The sequence below is a fragment of the Bufo gargarizans genome, chromosome 3 (genome assembly GCF_014858855.1).
Source record: "Bufo gargarizans isolate SCDJY-AF-19 chromosome 3, ASM1485885v1, whole genome shotgun sequence".
Classification (NCBI taxonomy): domain Eukaryota; kingdom Metazoa; phylum Chordata; class Amphibia; order Anura; family Bufonidae; genus Bufo; species Bufo gargarizans.
Genome location: NC_058082.1, coordinates 371,785,115 through 371,804,199, shown reverse-complemented (window position 1 = coordinate 371,804,199; position 19,085 = coordinate 371,785,115). Strand labels below are relative to the sequence as shown.

General features: G+C 42.3%; 1 protein-coding gene across 1 annotated transcript in view; it reads right to left on the bottom strand.

The window, feature by feature from the left end:
• LOC122932132 (protein AATF-like) overlaps positions 1–19,085 on the bottom strand; it is a 94,074-nt gene that overhangs the window by 46,893 nt on the left and 28,096 nt on the right. The window contains exon 4 of the mRNA XM_044286375.1: positions 18,285–18,356. Within this exon, the coding sequence (XP_044142310.1) occupies positions 18,285–18,356 (72 nt within the window). The remainder of the gene's footprint in view (positions 1–18,284; positions 18,357–19,085) is intronic.

Below are 19,085 nucleotides of genomic sequence, written 5' to 3'. Positions count from 1 at the left end.
GCTCCCAGCTTGATCACAGAGGAAGCATCAGGTCCTAAACCCTCCAGTGCAGAGCACTTTCAGTACAATTCTATTGCCTAAGCTGCTGGAAGTATGTAACGCGGCTCTGGAAGGCTCACCTCTCCCGCCACAAATGTTATCAGCACAAACTATAAAACCTAAAGATGGCAAAGACTTGACACAATGTGCGAGTTATAGGCCTATATCTTTGCTGAGTAATTATTTAAAACTCTTTGCCAATAGATTAAAACCACTCCCCCCTTCATTAGTTTCTCCTGAATAGGTAGGATTTATCCAATATGCAAAAAAATCATCCATATCCCTGGTCCTTTTCAGCACTGATGCTGAGAAGGCCTTTGACCGGGTAGATTGGCTTTCATGACCAGGGCCCTCACTCGATTTGGAGTCCCAATTAGCTTCATCACAGCAGTTATGGCTATGTACGCCTCTCCCATAGCACAGGTATGGATAAATGGTACACTGCCCCCCCCCCTTCAACATTAGTAATAGAACCAGACAGGGGTGCCCCCTCTCCCCTCTCCTGTTTGTTCTAACATTAGAAACAGCCTTACAAGCCATTCGCCAGGAGGAGGGGATAGAGAGGATCTCCTTAGGAAATACCCAGCATCAGTTGGCTGCTTTTGCAGATGAGGTCCTCCTTTTTCTTACTAACCCTACAGAGGCATTCCCGCCCCTAATGTCCATCCTTTGGTCAGTTATTTAATTTCAAAATAAATTTAAATAAATCCCAAGTATTAAACATCTCTCTCCGCACCCAAATAGCTTTAAACTGACTGGACAACACAATGGCAAAATGTAATTGACTTTTATTTGATACATTCGAGGGGATTACGCCCTCACACAATATGCATGTGATAGGTCCTACAAACCACTATTTGTAAATGCTTAATGTCCTGTTAATTTTCTCAAATAAAAATAAAATATGTTTGAAAAACAAACAAACTGGATAAATAGAAATGTAAAGGGACAATAAAAGACGAAGAGATAACATTTAAATTACTAAAAAACAGGAAGGGAGCAAAGAAGTGCTAAAAACAAGGAGAAAAATAGCATATATAAAAGACAGCCAAAATGGAGACAGAGAGGCTCACTGCCAAAGAAATTAGAGCCAACCCTAAAATCTTCAAGCTTAGCACTCTAAGGAGTGAGGAGGGTAGAGTTAGAGAGCAATGAGCAGAGATGGCAATAACACCTGCACAAGTGTCATTGTACAGGCAATTTTATGCTTTGAAAAAAGGCTAATTAGCATGAACACGCATTAAGGGTTTTCATGTACTTAACCAGTGCACTGCACGCTGTGAATCTCATAGGCAGCACATTAGTACTGCTGGTGCCTGAAACAACCAACAGCAAAGCTCCATACTCGCAAGTCTGGGGTAGGTGGTGAGTAAAGAGCTTTGTTATTAGGGAGGGAGGTGGCTCACTGGCCATGCTGCACCAGAGCAAGGCTACTTTCACACTGGTGTTTTGGCTTTCCGTTTGCGAGATCCGTTCAGGGCTCTCACAAGCGGTCCAAAACGGATCAGTCTCGCACTAATGCATTCTGAATGGAAAAGGATCCGCTCCGCCTCTATTCAGCTTTGGAGGCTTGACACCAAAACGGTGCTTGCAGCGTTTTGTTGTCCGTCTGACGAAACGGAGCCAAAGGGATCCGTCCTGAAACACAATGCAAGTCAAAGGGGACGGATCAGTTTTCTAAGATACAATCTGGCACAATAGAAAATAGATCTGTCCTCCATTGACTTTCAAGACGGATCCGTTTTGTCCATGTTAAAGATAATACAAACGGATCCATTCTGAATGGATGCAGACGGTTGTATTATCTGAGCGGATCCATCCATGACGGATCCACACAAAGCGCAAGTGTGAAAGTAGCCTAAGTTCCTGACAGACTACGTAGGTTAAGAAGTGGCTGACCAACGAAAGATCCATGGGGACGGGGGAGCAGCCGTGAGAAGGCCAACTGACGTCTGTGGACAAACTGATAAGTAGCGGCTGGACGGACAACACTGATGTTGGCTTTGGGGCACAGCAGATGATCACTTAGAATGCAGTGCTGTGGCATTCTTCAGACTGCGGAGCCATCTGCAGACATCACATCAGAGGTGAGGAGGTGACTGCTAGACTCCAAATCATTTGATACAGTGCCACATAAAAAGGTTGGTACATAAAATGAGAATGTTTGGACTGGGAGAAAATATGGGAAGATCTAACATTAGGGGCCATTACAGAGATCTCTCCCTTGATCTAGTTATACCTAAATTCAACCAATCACATGGCAGTTGCTTCAATGCATGTAGGGTTGTGGTCCTGGTCAAGACAATCTCCTGAACTCCAAACTGAATGTCAGAATGGGAAAGAAAGGTGATTTAAGCAATTTTGAGTGTAGCATGGTTGTTGGTGCCAGACGGACCGGTCTGAGTATTTCACAATCTGCGCAGTTACTGCGATTTTCACGCACAACCATTTCTAGGGTTTACAAAGAATGCTGTGAAAAGGGAAAAATATCCAGTATGCGACAGTCCTGTGGGCGAAAATGCCTTGTTGATGCTAGAGGTCAGAGGAGAATGGTCCGACTGATTCAAGCTGATAGAAGAGCAACGTTGACTGAAATAACCACTCGTTACAACCGAGGTATGCAGCAAAGCATTTGTGAAGCCACAACACGCATAACCTTGAGGCGGATGGGCTAAAACATCAGAAGACCCCACCGGGTACCACCCATCTCCACTACAAATAGGAAAGAGAGGCTACAATTTGCACAAGCTCACCAAAATTGGACTGTTGAAGACTGGAAAAATGTTGCCTGGTCTGATGAGTCTCGATTTCTGTTGAGACATTCAAATGGTAGAGTCCGAATTTGGCGTAAACAGAATGAGAACATGTATCCATCATGCCTTGTTACCACTGTGCAGGCTGGTGGTGGTGTAATGGTGTGGGGGATGTTTTCTGGGCACACTTTAGGCCCCTTAGTGCCAATTGGCCATCGTTTAAATGCCACGGGCTACCTGAGCATTGTTTCTGACCATGTCCGTCCCTTCATGACCACCATGTACCCATCCTCTGATGGCTACTTCCAGCAGGATAATGCACCATGTCACAAAGCTCGAATCATTTCAAATTGCTTTCTTGAACATGACAATGAGTTCACTGTACTAAAATGGCCACCAAAGTCACCAGATCTCAACCCAATAGAGCATCTTTGGGATGTGGTGGAACGGGAGCTTCGTGCCCTGGATGTGCATCCCTCAAATCTCCATCAACTGCAAGATGCTATCCTATCAAAATGGGCCAACATTTCTAAAGAATGCTATCAGCACCTTGTTGAATCAATGCCATGTAGAATTAAGGCAGTTCTGAAGGCAAAAGGGGGTCCAACACCGTATTAGTATGGTGTTCCTACTAATTCTTTAGGTGAGTGTATAAAGCTGAATGTATGTGTGTATGCATGTATGTCCGCTAAAGGAATCTGCACAGTCGCATTTACAATCACGAAATTTGGCACACAGATACAGCAAGTGTCCGGGAAGGTTTTAGACCAGGTCTCAGTTCTCTAGGACCTACCGTTCCTGAGATATTCCCCAAAAATGCATTAGCCAATAGAAGTTTGGTCACATGACCATTATTACCCAATTGAAGCTCGCAGGCCGTTAGCCTCCACATAAACCGTTTTACTCCAGGTTTCCATAACAACCCAGCCATTTTTCTTCACTGCTGTAGGTGAGCTTTACAGGAAACCTGTCACCAGGATAATCGCTATTGAAGTAAAGCCATGGCCTAATAGCACTTAGTACTTTATTTCAAGATGTGCCTTTGTTCCAGCAATAGATGTTTTTATCCTTGAAAATCCAGTTGTTTTCTGTCAGCGGCGCAGGAAGGGTCATTCCCACACGCTGTACATGGATCTGCAACAGTATCCTGAGAAATTTAATGGGTATTGTCGTATGTCCATGAGCAGCTTTGATTTGTTGCTAGCGTCTCTGCGTCCTGGTCTCACATACCAGGATGTAACCCTTTAGGCGTTCCATAAGAATTAATCGAAAATGGAGATAAAATTTCAGAATTTCACTTTTTGGAAGATTTTCCATTTGAATATTTTTTTTCCCAGTAACAAAGCAAGGGTTAACAGCCAAACAAAACAACATTTTATTACTCTGATTCTGCAGTTTATAGAAACACCCCATATGTGGTCGTAAACTGCTGTACAGGCACACAGCAGGGCACAGAAGGAAAGGTTTTGGTTTTTGGAAGGCAGATTTTGCTGGATTGGTTTTTAGACACTATGTCCCATTTGAAGCCCCCTGATGCACCCCTAGAGTAGAAACTCCAAAAAAGGTGACCCCATTTTTTAAACTACGGGATAAGGTGTCAGTTTTGTTGGTACTATTTCTGTGCTTCAAATGGGACATGGTGTCAGAAAACCAGTCCAGCAAAAACTGCCTTCCAATAACCATATGGCGTTCCTTTCCTTCTGTGCCCTGCCGTGTGGCCATACAGCAGTTTACGACCACATATGGGGCATTTCTGTAAACTACAGAATCGGGCCATAAATATTGAGTTTTGTTCGGCTGTTAACCCTTGCTTTGTTAGGGAAAAAAAAGATTAAAAATTGCTGTTTTGGCACAGTTTTTTTTTTTTTTTTTTTATTATTTACAACGTTCATCTGACAGGTTATATCAGGTGCCATAGAGCAGGTTCTTATGGACACGGCTATACCCAATATGTATACCTTTTTTTTTTTTACACAATTATATTTTTGAAACAAAAAAATATCATGTTTTCGTGTCTCCATAGTCTGAGAGAGCCATAGTTTTTTCAGTTTTTAGGCGATAGTCTCAGGTTGGGTATCATTTTTGTGGGATGAGATGACGTTTAGATTGGCACTATTTTGGGGTGCATATGACTTCTTGATCCCTTGCTATTACACTTTTTACGATGTAAGGTAACAAATTGCTTTAACACAGGGTTTTTTTTTTTTTGTTTTTTTTTTACAGTGTTCACCTGAGGGGTTATGTCATATGATATTTTCATAGAGCCGGACGTTACGGACGTGGCGAAAACCTAATATGGCGAAACCTAATATGTAGGGGCTGATGTAGGGGCTCATTTTTTGCGGAATTAGGTAACCGTTTGATTGGTACTCTTTTGGCATACATAAGACTTTTTTGATCACTTTTATTACCTTTTTTGGGAAGTAAGTTGGGCAAAATTTCAATTTCATCATAGTTTTTATTTTTTATGGCGTTCACCGTGCGGGGAAAGTAACATGATCGTTTTATAGAACAGGTCGTTACGGACGCAGTGATATCAAACGTGTAGGGAATATTATTATTTTTTATTTTTAATCAGTGATAAATGTGTTTTTTTATCTTTACTTTTTTTCACTTTTCTTTTAATATTTTTTTATCCAGACCCACTTGGTTTTTGAAGATCCAGTGGGGCTGATGTCTGTATAATACAGTACACTATGTAGTATACTGTACTGTATTTTCACTTTACAAAGTCTGATTAAGCTTCTGCCTTTAGCAGAAGTCTGATCAGCACCATGGACAGCCTCTGATCAGCACCATGGACAGCCAGAAGCCTGTGAAGGCGTCCAGTTGCCATGATAACCATCACTTGCTCCCACAACAGAGCAGTGGGTGATGGGGAGGGAGGCCACCTCCCTCTCCCATCGGGGGCTGAAAAGGTACAGCAGCCCCCGATGTGAAAGGGAGCTCCCTCCCGTTAACCTCTTCCATACAGCGGTCCCTATGCACCACGGGATGGAAGGGTTTAAACGCCTGACCTCTGTGCCAGCACAGAGGTCAGGCGTGTCAAGCAGAGTATCAGCAATGTGCTGACACTCTGCAAACTGCTCAGCCATCCTGAGAGAGGGGGCGGGGGATGATAAAACAACAGCATTTTTAAGTTTCTGATCCCCGAAGTCAGAGACAGCTGGGATCAGAAACCTCCCAAAATTGACCTGCGGTTTGCAGCGATCGCCGGTATGGGGGGGGGGGGGGGTCACAGGAAGCATTGTCGCCAGGTGCCTGCTCAATATTTGAGCAGGCACCGGGTTCCGATCACCGCCCACCGAGCGGCGGTGATCGGAAATACATAGGACGTGTCGGTACGATACGCCAAAGTCTATGCAAGGAAATTATATACACAGATATATGACCTTTATAAAGATGTATTAAGAAAAGAATCATCACAGTATTTTAGCCATATAAAATAAAAAAGTTGTTCAGTGGTGGACCTGTCACCACAAAATGCAATGCGATCTGCAAGCACCATGTTATAGAGCAGATTGATATGCAATTTTGTGGGAAAAGATTCAGCAAAAATTTGGTGGGACAAGTTGTACTTTTTAATGGCATTATTTAATATTGCATATGATGTAGTTGGGATCTGTAAAAAAATTCCAAGTGGGATGTAATTGGAAAGGAAACAATTTTGCCACAGCTTTATGATTTTTTTATTTTTTTTTCCTCGGCATTCCCTATGCAGTAAAATTGACCTGTTACTTTCATTCGCCAGGCCTGGGAAGGCGGGACGTAAAAACTGAAAAACGCAAGGTCCTCTAAGGGTTAAAATTGCACATGACTGGCACTTATTGTAAATTATATTAAAACTGGTATTTCATTAAAACTTCCTGTTCCACTAGGTATTGATCTTGGTCCAAAAATACAACTTGGGATAAATCCAGATACATTACAACAAAGGAGAAGGAGAGAAATTAACTTGGATAATGCTGACAGTTGCAATAAGCATTTGTACAGGTCTCTCAAAAGTGGAATCATTTAGGGACGTAGAGACTTGATATACTCAGTATGTCCTTAGCTCTGTCTAACAGAGTTATGTTCTGACAAGGAGATAAAAAATAAAAAAAAGTACTTGGACAACTGATCCAAAGGTTTTCTTATCTTCACACCACGCCACCCCCTAACACGGATTTTACAATTTCAAAATTTTTCATCCTTAAAGGATATGAACACCTTTGTAAAAAAAAAATTAATTAACACTAATTAACTGGTTCTTTTTATGTATCTTTTCTCGTTTTTGATCTACAGCCTGCTGTGCTTCCTATATACAGCAGGCTGCTCTCAGTGGATTTATAGAGAATCAGTCATCTGACGGATTATCTGTAACCACTCCTTGCTCCACACGGGAGCGCACATAGTTTCCCTCTCCCTCCTACAGTTCCCCCCATCCCCTTTAGGATGGCAGAGCGGTGCAGACTGTCAGCTGTAACATACAGCTGACAATCTGCTTCAAACTGCAGACATAACCCCTTCCAAGCCGCGGTCTTTAGGGACTGCTGTATGGAAGGGGCTAACCATTGGGCCGCTGCTCTGCTGTGGCAGCGGCCGGACGGCCAAATGTTCTGGCATTAACCCCCCCTTTAGGATGGCCATAACCCCTCAGCCCTAAGGGCTAAACATCGGGCCACTGCTCTGCCAATGGCCGAGCAGCACGAGTTCAATACACTTTACAGTGTACTGCAGAGGCATCAGACCCACTGGATCATCAAGAACCAAGTAGGTCTGGGTAAAAAAAAAAAAAAGTGTAAAAAAAAAAATACGTTTTTAGTTTAAAAAAAAATAAAAATCTAACTTCCTATCCGCACATGTAATTTGTTAAAAATTGAAAAAAACAAAACAAAAAAAAACACTAAACATTTTTGGCATCGCTGCATCCATAATGACCTTCTCTATAAAAATATCACATAAGCTAACCCGTCTGATGAACACTGTAAAAAAAATTTTGGGGCATGGTTTTTATATTACCTTACAACATATAAAGTGTAATACCAAGCAATCAAAAAGTCATGTGCCCCAAAACGGTACCAATCTCATCCTGCAACAATCACATCCGTAACAATCTGCTCTTTAAAAATATCACATTAGCCAACCCGTCAGGTGAATAATTTTTTTTAATCACCTTACAACATATAAAGTGTAATACCAAGTGATCAAAAAGTCATATGTGCCCTAAAATGGAACCTCATTCCGCAAAACATGAGACCCTACACAAGACAATTGCCCAAAAAATAAAAATAAAATATGGCTTTCAGAAAATGGAGCCACAATTTTTTTTTTCAAAAATGCATTTATTGTGCAAAATAAAATTTCAAAAATGCACATCATATCGCCGTGTACGTAATGACCTTCTCTATAAAAATATAATGTGATTCAATCCATCCGGCGAACGCCGTAAAAAACTAAAATGAAAAAAAAATGTGCCCAAAAAAAAATAAATCTATTTTATATCACCTTACTACACAAAAAGTATAATACCAAGCGATCAAAAATAATGTGCCCCAAAATGGTACCAATCAAACCTCCAACTCATCCCGCCAAAAATAAGACTCTACCCAAGACAATCGTCCAAAAAATGGCGATTAGAAAATGGAGACACAAAAAACATGATATTTTTTCCAAAAAGGTCTTTTATTGTGTGAAACCAAAATAAAATAAAAAAATTTACATATTAGGTATCACCACGTCAGTTACGACCTGCTCTATAAAAATATCACATGATCTACCCTGTCAGGTGAACATTGTAAAAGACAAAAAATAAAAACTGTGCCAGAACAGCCATTTTTTGGTTACCTTGCCTCACAAAAAGCACATGCAACTACCTCTAGCAAAAGCTTTATATACTGCAGGAGTAACCCTAATATATATATATATATATATATATATATATATATATATGACAATGGCAGCACATCAGGCCAAATATAAATAGTGTTTTTCTTTTTTTCTCATTTTTTGAGAGACTGCTGCCATTATTTTTAGATTGTCCTTGATTTGTTGCCAGATCCATTGGCCTGCACAGAAATATTTGAACACCCTGCATTTAGCAAATTCTCCCACTTTGATGGGATGATTTTTAAATAATTTATTTGTCTTGCACTGCTGAACATAAGTATTTGAACACCTGAGAAAATCTGTGTTATTATTTGGTACAGAAGCCTTTGTTTGCAATTACAGAGGTCAAACGTTCCTGTAGTTCTTGACCAGGTTCGCGCACACAATGCAACAGGGATTTTGGCCTACTCCTCCACACAGATCTCCTCTAGATCGGTCAGGTTTCGGGGCTGTCGCTGAGCAACACAGAGTTTCAGCTCCCTCCAAAGATGTTCTGATGGATTTAGGTCTGGAGACTCCAAAACCTAATATGCTTCTTACGGAGCCACTCCTTGGTCATCCTGGCTGTGTGCTTCTGGTCGTTGTCATGTTGGGAGACCCAGCCACGACCCATTTTCAATGCTCTGACTGAAGGAAAGAGGTTGTTGCTCAAAATCCCACAATAAATGGCCCCATTCATCCTCTCACGACGAGTGAAGTTTAGACCAAAAAGTTCTACTTTGGTCTCATCTGTCCACGTGACTTTCTTCCATGCCTCCTCTGGATCATCCAGATGGTCATTGGCAAACTTCAGATGGGCCTGGACATTTGATGACTTGAGCAGGGGAACCTTCCGTGCAATGCATGATTTGAAACCATGACAGCGTAGTGTTCTAACGACAGTGACCTTTGAAACTGTGGCCCCAGCTCTCTTCATGCCATTGACCAGCTCCTCCCTTGTACCTCTGGGCTGATTCCTCACCTTTCTTATCATCAGTAATACCCCACAAAGTGAGATCTTGCATGGAGTCCCAAGTCTGAGGGAGACTGACAGTCTTTAGCCTCTTCCCTTTTCTAACAATTGCTCCAACAGTTGACCTATTTTCACCAAGCTGCTTGGCAATTGTCCCGTAGCCCTTTCCAGCCTTGTGGAGGGCCACAATTTTGTCTCTGGTGTCTTTTGACAGCTCTTTGGTCTTGCCCATAGTAGTAATTGGCATCTGACTGACTGTGGGGTGGACAGGTGTCTTTAAAGAGCTCAGACAGGTGCTACTAAGTTAGATTAATGAGTGGAGTAGAGGTGGACTTTTTAAAGGCACAGTAACAGGTCTTTGAGAGCCAGAATTCTTGCCGTTTCTCAGGTGTTCAAATACTTATGTTCAACAGTGCAAGACAAATACATTCTTTAAAAATCATACAATTTGATTTCATGAATCTTTTATTTTTTTTATTCTGTCTCTCAGAGTGGGAATGCACCTACAATGTGGGAGAACTTGCAAAATCGCTCCCCCCCCCCCCCCCCGTACTTCTATGTGTACATAGCATTGTGTCGTCACACTGTACTAATCTGTGTGGGACAAGTACAAGTGACAGCTCACTGTGCGGACTGAACACAATACTGTATTCAGAACATAATGCATGTAGTGAGAGCTGTCAGTAATGAGATCTATATCAGGCTTAGGCCCCTTGCAGACAAACGTTTGTCACGCTGCGAGTCCGCAGTGCAGCTCCCGGCCTGACCTCCCAGCACCGATAGGGTCACACGGTATTATATTGATTTATGATGCTATGTAACCCTTACAGTTCTGGAATGTATTGGATAACACTGGCAGCATTATGTCATTCCAGAACTGTAAGGGTTACATATCATCATAAATCAATATAATACCATGTGACCTCGTCAGTGCTGGGAAGTAAGGCCAGGAGCTGCGCTGCAGACTCGCAGCGTGACAAACGTTTGTTTGCAAGGGGCCTTATAATGCCATGGTTCTGACTGTAGATTGTCGCACTAATGTTATCAGCAGAAATATCTGTTGCTGTCCACAAATAATGGACTTTCTACAGAATGGAAAGTGAGAAATAGATCCGCTGATTAAAAACTGTATGGAAGTGGCTCATAGCTGTGCTGTGTAACAGGATATGGGAGCGGGGCAGCAGAGCTTGTGCTGGTGCATGTGAAATCAACAGGAACGCCCACAGAGATGAGGAATCATGAGGAACAGTGAGTGAATCACATAGAAGAGCATTTCTGAGGGCATGTGAAGCAAAGCTAATACCAGTAAACGAACAAGCGCAATTTTATTGTGTGCTGCATTATGGAAAGATATTGGGTTATTGATTTTTAGTGCACAAATGTGTCCATAGCCTTTTCTGCTTTTCTCATATTAACAGTTTGTAAGGCTTAAAAAAAGATATCTGCCCATCCTTCAAGATGATCCAACAGAACCCCAAAAAAGACGATTTTCTTTATATTAGGGGGAAAAATTTCTTCCCAACTCCAGTCAGGCAATCAGAATAACTCATTGGATCAATGACCCTCCTCCAAAAATCTAATAACTATAACCTGTAATATTATTACACTCTAGAAATACATTGAGGCCCCTCGAACTCTTTTGGTGAATTCACCATCACCACCTCCTCAGGCAGACAGTACCATAGTCTCACTGTCCTGGAAATAAATAGATGATGGGAGAGATCTCTGTACTGACCCCTGATATTTTTATACATAGTTATTAGATCTCCTCTAAGTTGTCTTATTTCTAAAGTGAATGACCCTAATTTTGATAATCTTTCTGGGTACTTAGGTACACCCAAACCAGTTATTACTTTAGTTGCCCTCCGCTGAACCCTCTCCAGCTCTGCTATGTCTTCCTTGTTCACAGGAGCCAAGAATTGTACACACTACTCCATGTGTGGTCTGACTAGTGAGTTGTAAAGTGGCAGGACTTATGGGGGTCATTTATTAAACTGAAATACGCCTTTATTTCACATTAATCAATGCGCCACAATGTGCAACTTTTCCCTGCTCACGCCAGGTCTAAAAAAGTGAGCGTGGCAAGGGAAGGAGATGGACCATGAGGCCAGTCTAATTTACCATTTTATATGCCTGTTTTAGGTGTAGAAAAAAGTCTAAATGTAAGCCAACTAGGAAGCTGGCTTACAATTAGAAGCGGCGCTGGATGCACCGAAGTTATGTAGAGGCTTGCACCTTTACATAACTTCGGTGATCCACTGCCAGAGCGCAGGGGCTTTAGACCGGCTTCTAAAACCCTATCAATGTTAAACCTCATCTGCCACTTCTCTGCCCAAGCCTCCAATCTATCCAGATCGCTCTGTAGTAGTATACTGTCCTCTTCAGTGTTAATTACTTTACACAGTTTAGGGTTATCTCCAAAAATTTATATTTTGCTTTGCAAGCCTTCTACAAGTACATTAATATATTGGAGAACAGGGCCCAATACCGACCCCTGTGGTACCCCACTAGTGACGGTGACCCAATATGAGTATGTACTGTTAAAGTGGTTGACATACCCCCATTTTCACCCAGGAAGGCCCTGTGATATGAGCATTAGAGCATTTCATGGTCTGATGCTCTCTCTTGCCCTGGGCTGAATCGTGCAGGGCAAGGGCTTCTTTGATTATGTTTTTACACTGCTAGGTGGAGGCTTTCACACAGCAGTGTATTCGGTGACGTCACCTGCTCTGACTGGTTGGTTTTAGCACTGCCCTAGCAGTTTTACAGGCTAGGGCAGCACAAAATCTTTGGCTATCCATAAAAAGCCCTTGCCCTGCGTGGTTCATTCCTGGCAGTACGCGTGGGGCAGTTTTTGAAAATGCTCACTTTTTAACCTGGGACTAATTGTAAATTTCAACTACAAGTTTAGCGATACATTCATTGATGTCACATTACCATTATTATAATTGGTTGTTTTCTCTCCTTATATGTTTCTATATTGTCCCTGGCTATATACTCTCTGTCCCTATCTTTCACTCAGTGAGCTATATGTCTGTGCTTGGTCACATATTTTTCGGTTTTCTGTGGCTCTGTTTGCATCGTTTATTGGTTTAAAACCATGCTTGCACTCTATGCTATGGTGAGTGTGTCCCCTTTCTCCATTATTATTATTCTGCACTTTACTGTTTACAGCATCTCCTTCCCGTTCACTTGAATGGTACTGAGCAATTACAGTAGTTACATTCTGTCCCATTCAAGTGAATGGGATAAAGGAGCTGTAATTACACCTTTTCAAGACTGCAATGTCAATGGCGAGAAGGTAAACTGAAGAGAATACAGCAATTGCAGAGGTGCTGTATTCTTTTCAAATACCTGATCGACGGTGGGGCTTGAAGTCGGGCTCCCACAGATCTGATATTGATAACCTCTCCTATTGGTTGTCTAGTAGCTCCTCTGTGGTACTTAATGTTCTTTACCGTTCTGTCTGTGCCAGGGTCAGCTGCTACTTTGGACACCAAGTGAGCAGGGACTTCCTTTTATTTTCCAGGTACATGTATGTACTATGCAATACCCTGAAGAAGCTCCTGCCCTCACCATAGAAAGTTTACAGCTTCCAGCATCTATTCGTCTGTTTTATTAAGGACTTGCTTTATGTCTTGGTTATTTGTCTTAAATCTTAATTGTTCTTATTTTGGAAAGATGTTTTTTATCTTTGGAATCAATTACTGTTTTTCCATAGAGTTATGGACTCAGGTTACAATGGTTTTACCTTACAATGGTCATATCCTGGAGCCAATTAATATTATAACTTGAGGGATCACTGTATGGCGATGTACTTTAAAGCAGCCACATGGACCATATTAAAATAGACAGTCGATGTTAATGGCATGTTCGGTGACTTGTACAAAGGTCATTTTGCAGAGAGGTGGAGGAAGTAAGCTATGCCTATTACCCATAGTGAATGGTGGATCATGTGTTATTTATAAATGTTACTTTTCATTGAAATTCTGCTCGTGAAGATAATGAGATGATTACATAGAAGTGATCCCCACAGTACAGTAAGGGTCAGCCTATTATGAGACTCTGTGGACAGAGTTAAAAATGCAAAATATCAGGATTTTCTTTTTTAAATATTGTATTAGGCTTGCACAGTAAAATATAATTTTTGCAGATGACACTAAACTGTGCAAAGTAATTAAGACGGAAGAGGACAATATACTGCTACAGATGGATCTGGATAGATAGAAGGTTTGGGCAAAGAAGTGGCAGATGAGGTTTAACACTGACAAATGTAAAGTTATGCACATGGGAGGGAATAATGCAAGTCACCAGTACATACTAAATGGTACAACACTGGGTAACACTGACATGGAAAAGGACCTAGCAATTTTAGCTGACAGCAAACTTAACTTCAGAAAGCAGTGTCAGGCAGCTGCTGCCAAGGCCAATAAGATAATGGGTTGCATCAAAAGGGGCATAGATGCCTGTGATGAGAACATTAGTCCTATCACTTTGACAAATCATGTCAGACCACACATGGAGTACTGTGTACAATTCTGGGCTCCTGTGAACAAGGCAGATATAGCAGTGCTGGAGAGGGTTCAGAGGAGGGCAACTAAAGTAGTAACTGGAATGGGTAGACTACAGTACCCAGAAAGATTATCAAAATTAGGGTTATTCACTTTAGAAAAAAAGACAACTGAGGGGAGATCTAATAACTATGTATAAATATATCAGGGGTCAGTACAGATCTCTCCCATCTATCCATCCCCAGGACTGTGACTGACGAGGGGACATCCTCTGCATCTGGAGGAAAGAAGGTGTGTACACAAACATAGAAAAGGATTCTTTACTGTAAGAGCAGTGAGACTATGAAACTTTCTGCCAGTGAGGCGAAGACTTTTGGAAGATGGCCTGGCGTCAAGAAGGGCAGCAAAAAAGCCACTTCTCTCCAAAAAAACATCAGGGACAGATTGATCTTCTGCAGAAAATATGGTGAATGGACTGCTGAGGACTGGGGCAAAGTCATATTCTCCGATGAAGCCTCTTTCAGATTGTTTTGGGCATCAGGAAAAAGGCTTGTCCGGAGAAGAAAAGGTGAGCGCTACCATCAGTCCTGTGTCATGCCAACAGTAAAGCATCCTGAGACCATTCATGTGTGGGGTTGCTTCTCATCCAAGGGAGTGGGCTCACTCACAATTTTGCCCAAAAACACAGCCATGAATAAAGAATGGTACCAAACCCCCCCCCCCCCCCCCAACATGAGAGCATGCCCAGTCGAATTGCAGAGGTCCTGAAAAAAAGGGCCAACACTGCAAATACTGACTCTTTGCATAAATGTCATGTAATTGTCGATCAAAGCCTTTGAAACGTATGAAGTGCGTGTAATTATATTTCACTTCATCACCGAAACAACTGAAACAAAGATCTAAAAGCAGGTTAGCAGCAAACTTTGTGAAAACTAATATTTGTGTCATTCTCAAAACTTTTGCCTACGACTGTAACATGTCAACAACATGCCTTAAATAAAAACAGCTGACTTTGGATCATATAATTATGATTTCACCATAAATATATGTTTCACTAAACCTGTATTGTTAAAATATAAAACAATTATCAGTTTTTAACTGACAAAGACAATATAGCATCGGCAATGCAATAATAAACTGCATCTAAACAGGCAGCATAGAAAATACATGAGAAACATTTAATTCCTTAGAAGTGCAAATGTTATACTGGCGTTGTATGTATATGTTGCGATAATAAGTAAAGCAATGTAGAAAATGTTTGCTCAGTAAATGTAAGTCTTATCTCTACTTAATTCCCATCTCCAATACCTCTGTGAGAGCTGTCAGGTTAGTGAAAGCTGGGTCGCCCTGACTGCATAATGATAGCAGCTTCCGGGTGAGAGAAGGCTGTATGCAGCTATAAAGAACAGAGATCATTAGCTCTTCAGTTCTTCTCTAGACTGCAGTGGATTGCTGGCTTCAAGTTATGCTGACAATGCTGGAAGAAGCATTGGCCCAATTGCAAAAATCATCCAGCAAATGAACTGCTCTAACAAAGCAACAGATAAAACATTTGAAATAAATAGTATGGTGTGAAATCAGACCCTATCCATATACAATAGACAGCTGAAATTAAAAAGGATGCACAAACTAAGATCCAAGTAAAAAGACTGCATCTCAATAAATAATGATTACTGAATCTGCAATTACGTTAAAAGGCGTTGTCCAGACTTAGTCTACTTTCACACTCTCGTTTTGGCTTTCCATTTTTGAGATCCGTTCAGGGCTCTCACACACAGTCCAAAATGGATGAGTTTGCATTGTAATGCATTCTGAATGGAAAAGGATCCGCTCAGAATGCATCAGTTCAGTCTCCATTCCACTTTGGAGCTTGCAGCGTTTTGGTGTCCATCTGTTGAAACTGAGCCAAACGGAAAGGTAAGTCAATGGGGACGGATTTGTATTGTGCCAGTGAAAACAGAACGGATCCATCCTCCATTGACTTTCAATGGTGTTCAAGAAGGATCCGTCTTGGCCATGTTAAAGATAATACAAACTGATCCGTTCTGAACGGATGCATGCAGTTGTATTATCTGAACGGATGCAGACTGTTGTATTATCTGAACTGATCCGTTTATAACTGCTGGTTGTGATTGCGCCATATCCAAGAATAGACCCGTCAATATGGGCTGCATTGCAGGAATGGAGGGCGCCTGGAAAGGCAAGTGTAGCTGGTCATACATGTTATTTTTAATTTGGCCTGACAATCCTTTAACATAAGCAGTGTTTGGATCTGCTCTCCTAGTCCTCAGGGGCCTGTCCGACTACATCCCAGCAGCGACAGAGGGGCCTGTCCGACTACATCCCAGCAGGGACAGAGGGGCCTGTCCGACTACATCCCAGCAGGGACAGAGGGGCCTGTCCGACTACATCCCAGCAGGGACAGAGGGGCCTGTCCGACTACATCCCAGCAGGGACAGAGGGGCCTGTCCGACTACATCCCAGCAGGGACAGAGGGGCCTGTCCGACTACATCCCAGCAGGGACAGAGGGGCCTGTCCGACTACATCCCAGCAGGGACAGAGGGGCCTGTCCGACTACATCCCAGCAGGGACAGAGGGGCCTGTCCGACTACATCCCAGCAGGGACAGAGGGGCCTGTCCGACTACATCCCAGCAGGGACAGAGGGGCCTGTCCGACTACATCCCAGCAGGGACAGAGGGGCCTGTCCGACTACATCCCAGCAGGGACAGAGGGGCCTGTCCGACTACATCCCAGCAGGGACAGAGGGGCCTGTCCGACTACATCCCAGCAGGGACAGAGGGGCCTGTCCGACTACATCCCAGCAGGGACAGAGGGGCCTGTCCGACTACATCCCAGCAGGGACAGAGGGGCCTGTCCGACTACATCCCAGCAGGGACAGAGGGGCCTGTCCGACTACATCCCAGCAGGGACAGAGGGGCCTGTCCGACTACATCCCAGCAGGGACAGAGGGGTCTGTCCGACTACATCCCAGCAGGGACAGAGGGGCCTGTCCGACTACATCCCAGCAGGGACAGAGGGGCCTGTCCGACTACATCCCAGCATGGACAGAGGGGCCTGTCCGACTACATCCCAGCAAAATAACTGAAATAATCAAATGATGAAAATTATCAGTCACAGTGACCAGGTAGGCTGCAAAACTAAAACTAAGGGGCCCAATGTCAGGAAACCCCATCACCAGTATAAACCAGCTTGAATCACTGATACAGGGGAAGGATCCAGGAATGCACGTAGTTTATCACACAGATCCTAGAATCTGCATTCAGAAGCAGAAACAGAGGTGCCAGACCACGCTATGTTCTTCTGACAGATCTGCAACACCTGAATGATTCTGTTACATCAACCACATCTGTAAATCTATCTGTATTTGGAATGAACATGCATTGAGGGAATATGTATAACTGCTTTTATTAAGAAACCATTTTGTCAGATTTCTTTACGGTTTTGAGTAGGGTTGAGCAAACCCAAACTCCAAAGTTCGGGTACCCAGACACTGACTTTTTCACTGAAGTTCGGGTTCGGTGATTTTATTATTTTCCGTTATAACGGAAAATAATAGCATTCTTAAGACAGAATGCTAAATAAAATGGCCATGGAGGGGTTAAAAATCATTTTATAAAACTCACCTCATCCACTTGATCGCGCAGGTCTCCTTTCTTCAGGACCTGGGATGACGTCAACGCGCTCACCACGTGGTGAGCGCAGTGACGTCGCCGCAGGTCCTGCTGAATGAAGATAGGTCCTGAAGAAAGAAGACCTGCGCGATCAAGTGAATGAGGTGCGTTTATTATTTTTAACCCCTTCATGGCCATTTTATTTAGCATTCTGTCTTAACAATGCTACTATTTTCCATTATAACCATATTATATTGGAATAATAATAAAGTGAAGTTCGGGTCCCCGAACTTTGACCTGAACCCGAACTTTCACGGGTTCGCTCATCCCTAATTTTGAGTTAAAAATAAACAAGTACTGGGTAAGAAGACCAAGGCTTGTTCAGACAATGTCTTGCTATGACAGTTGTGACAAATGGTGAACTGATAAGAAAAAAAAACAAAAAAAACAGGACAGCAGAATGAAGAACAAGTCAATGTCATGCTTTCATGGAGGCACTTGATAAACATTATTAGTCTATTACTCACCTGGCCTCATCATTCATTGCGCTGTGGCCAATAGGAGCCATGAAGCTCACCAACTTGCTATGTACATGGTATCTGCATAAAGAAATAACAAAAGGTTATCTACAAGACAAAACGAATTACAACTTCCCCATACTGTATGTTTCATTATATGCAGGGAAAATGCCTTTATAATATATTTTGACATGATATGAATTAGAAATGAACAAATTTCAAAATTTGAAATTCATTCATGCTTCGTTTACTGGTAAAAGGTGAATTGCGTTAGGGATTCCGTTACAACGGACCATAACGCAGTTCTATGACAGAATGCCTTTAGAGGCATCCCGTTATTTATTCCATCATAATAGAAGTCTATAGGCTGCAAAACGGATCCGTCCTGTTTCCGTTATGCAGGGGAGTCCTCTCCTGCATAACTGAAACGGGGCAGATCCATTTTGCAGCCCATAGACTTTTATTACGACTGACTAAATAACGAGATGCCTCTAAAGGCATTTTGCTATGCATTCCGTCAGAGAATTGCGTTATGGTCTGTGGTAACGGAATCCATAACGCAATTCACCTTTTACCAGTAAACTAAGTGTGAACGAATTTCATAACCTGAAATTCACTCATCTCTAATATGAATGTCAGCTGCATGTAAATAAGTATAGAATTCACAATGTTCAGAAATTTTCAATTTATAAACAACAAGCACTATTCCTAGATGAAGAAGGCAATTTATACGTGTAAATTCTACCTGGAGAGGCCCGCAAACCACAATTTCTCAGTGCCACCTTACCCATATAGGCACAAAACACCCTG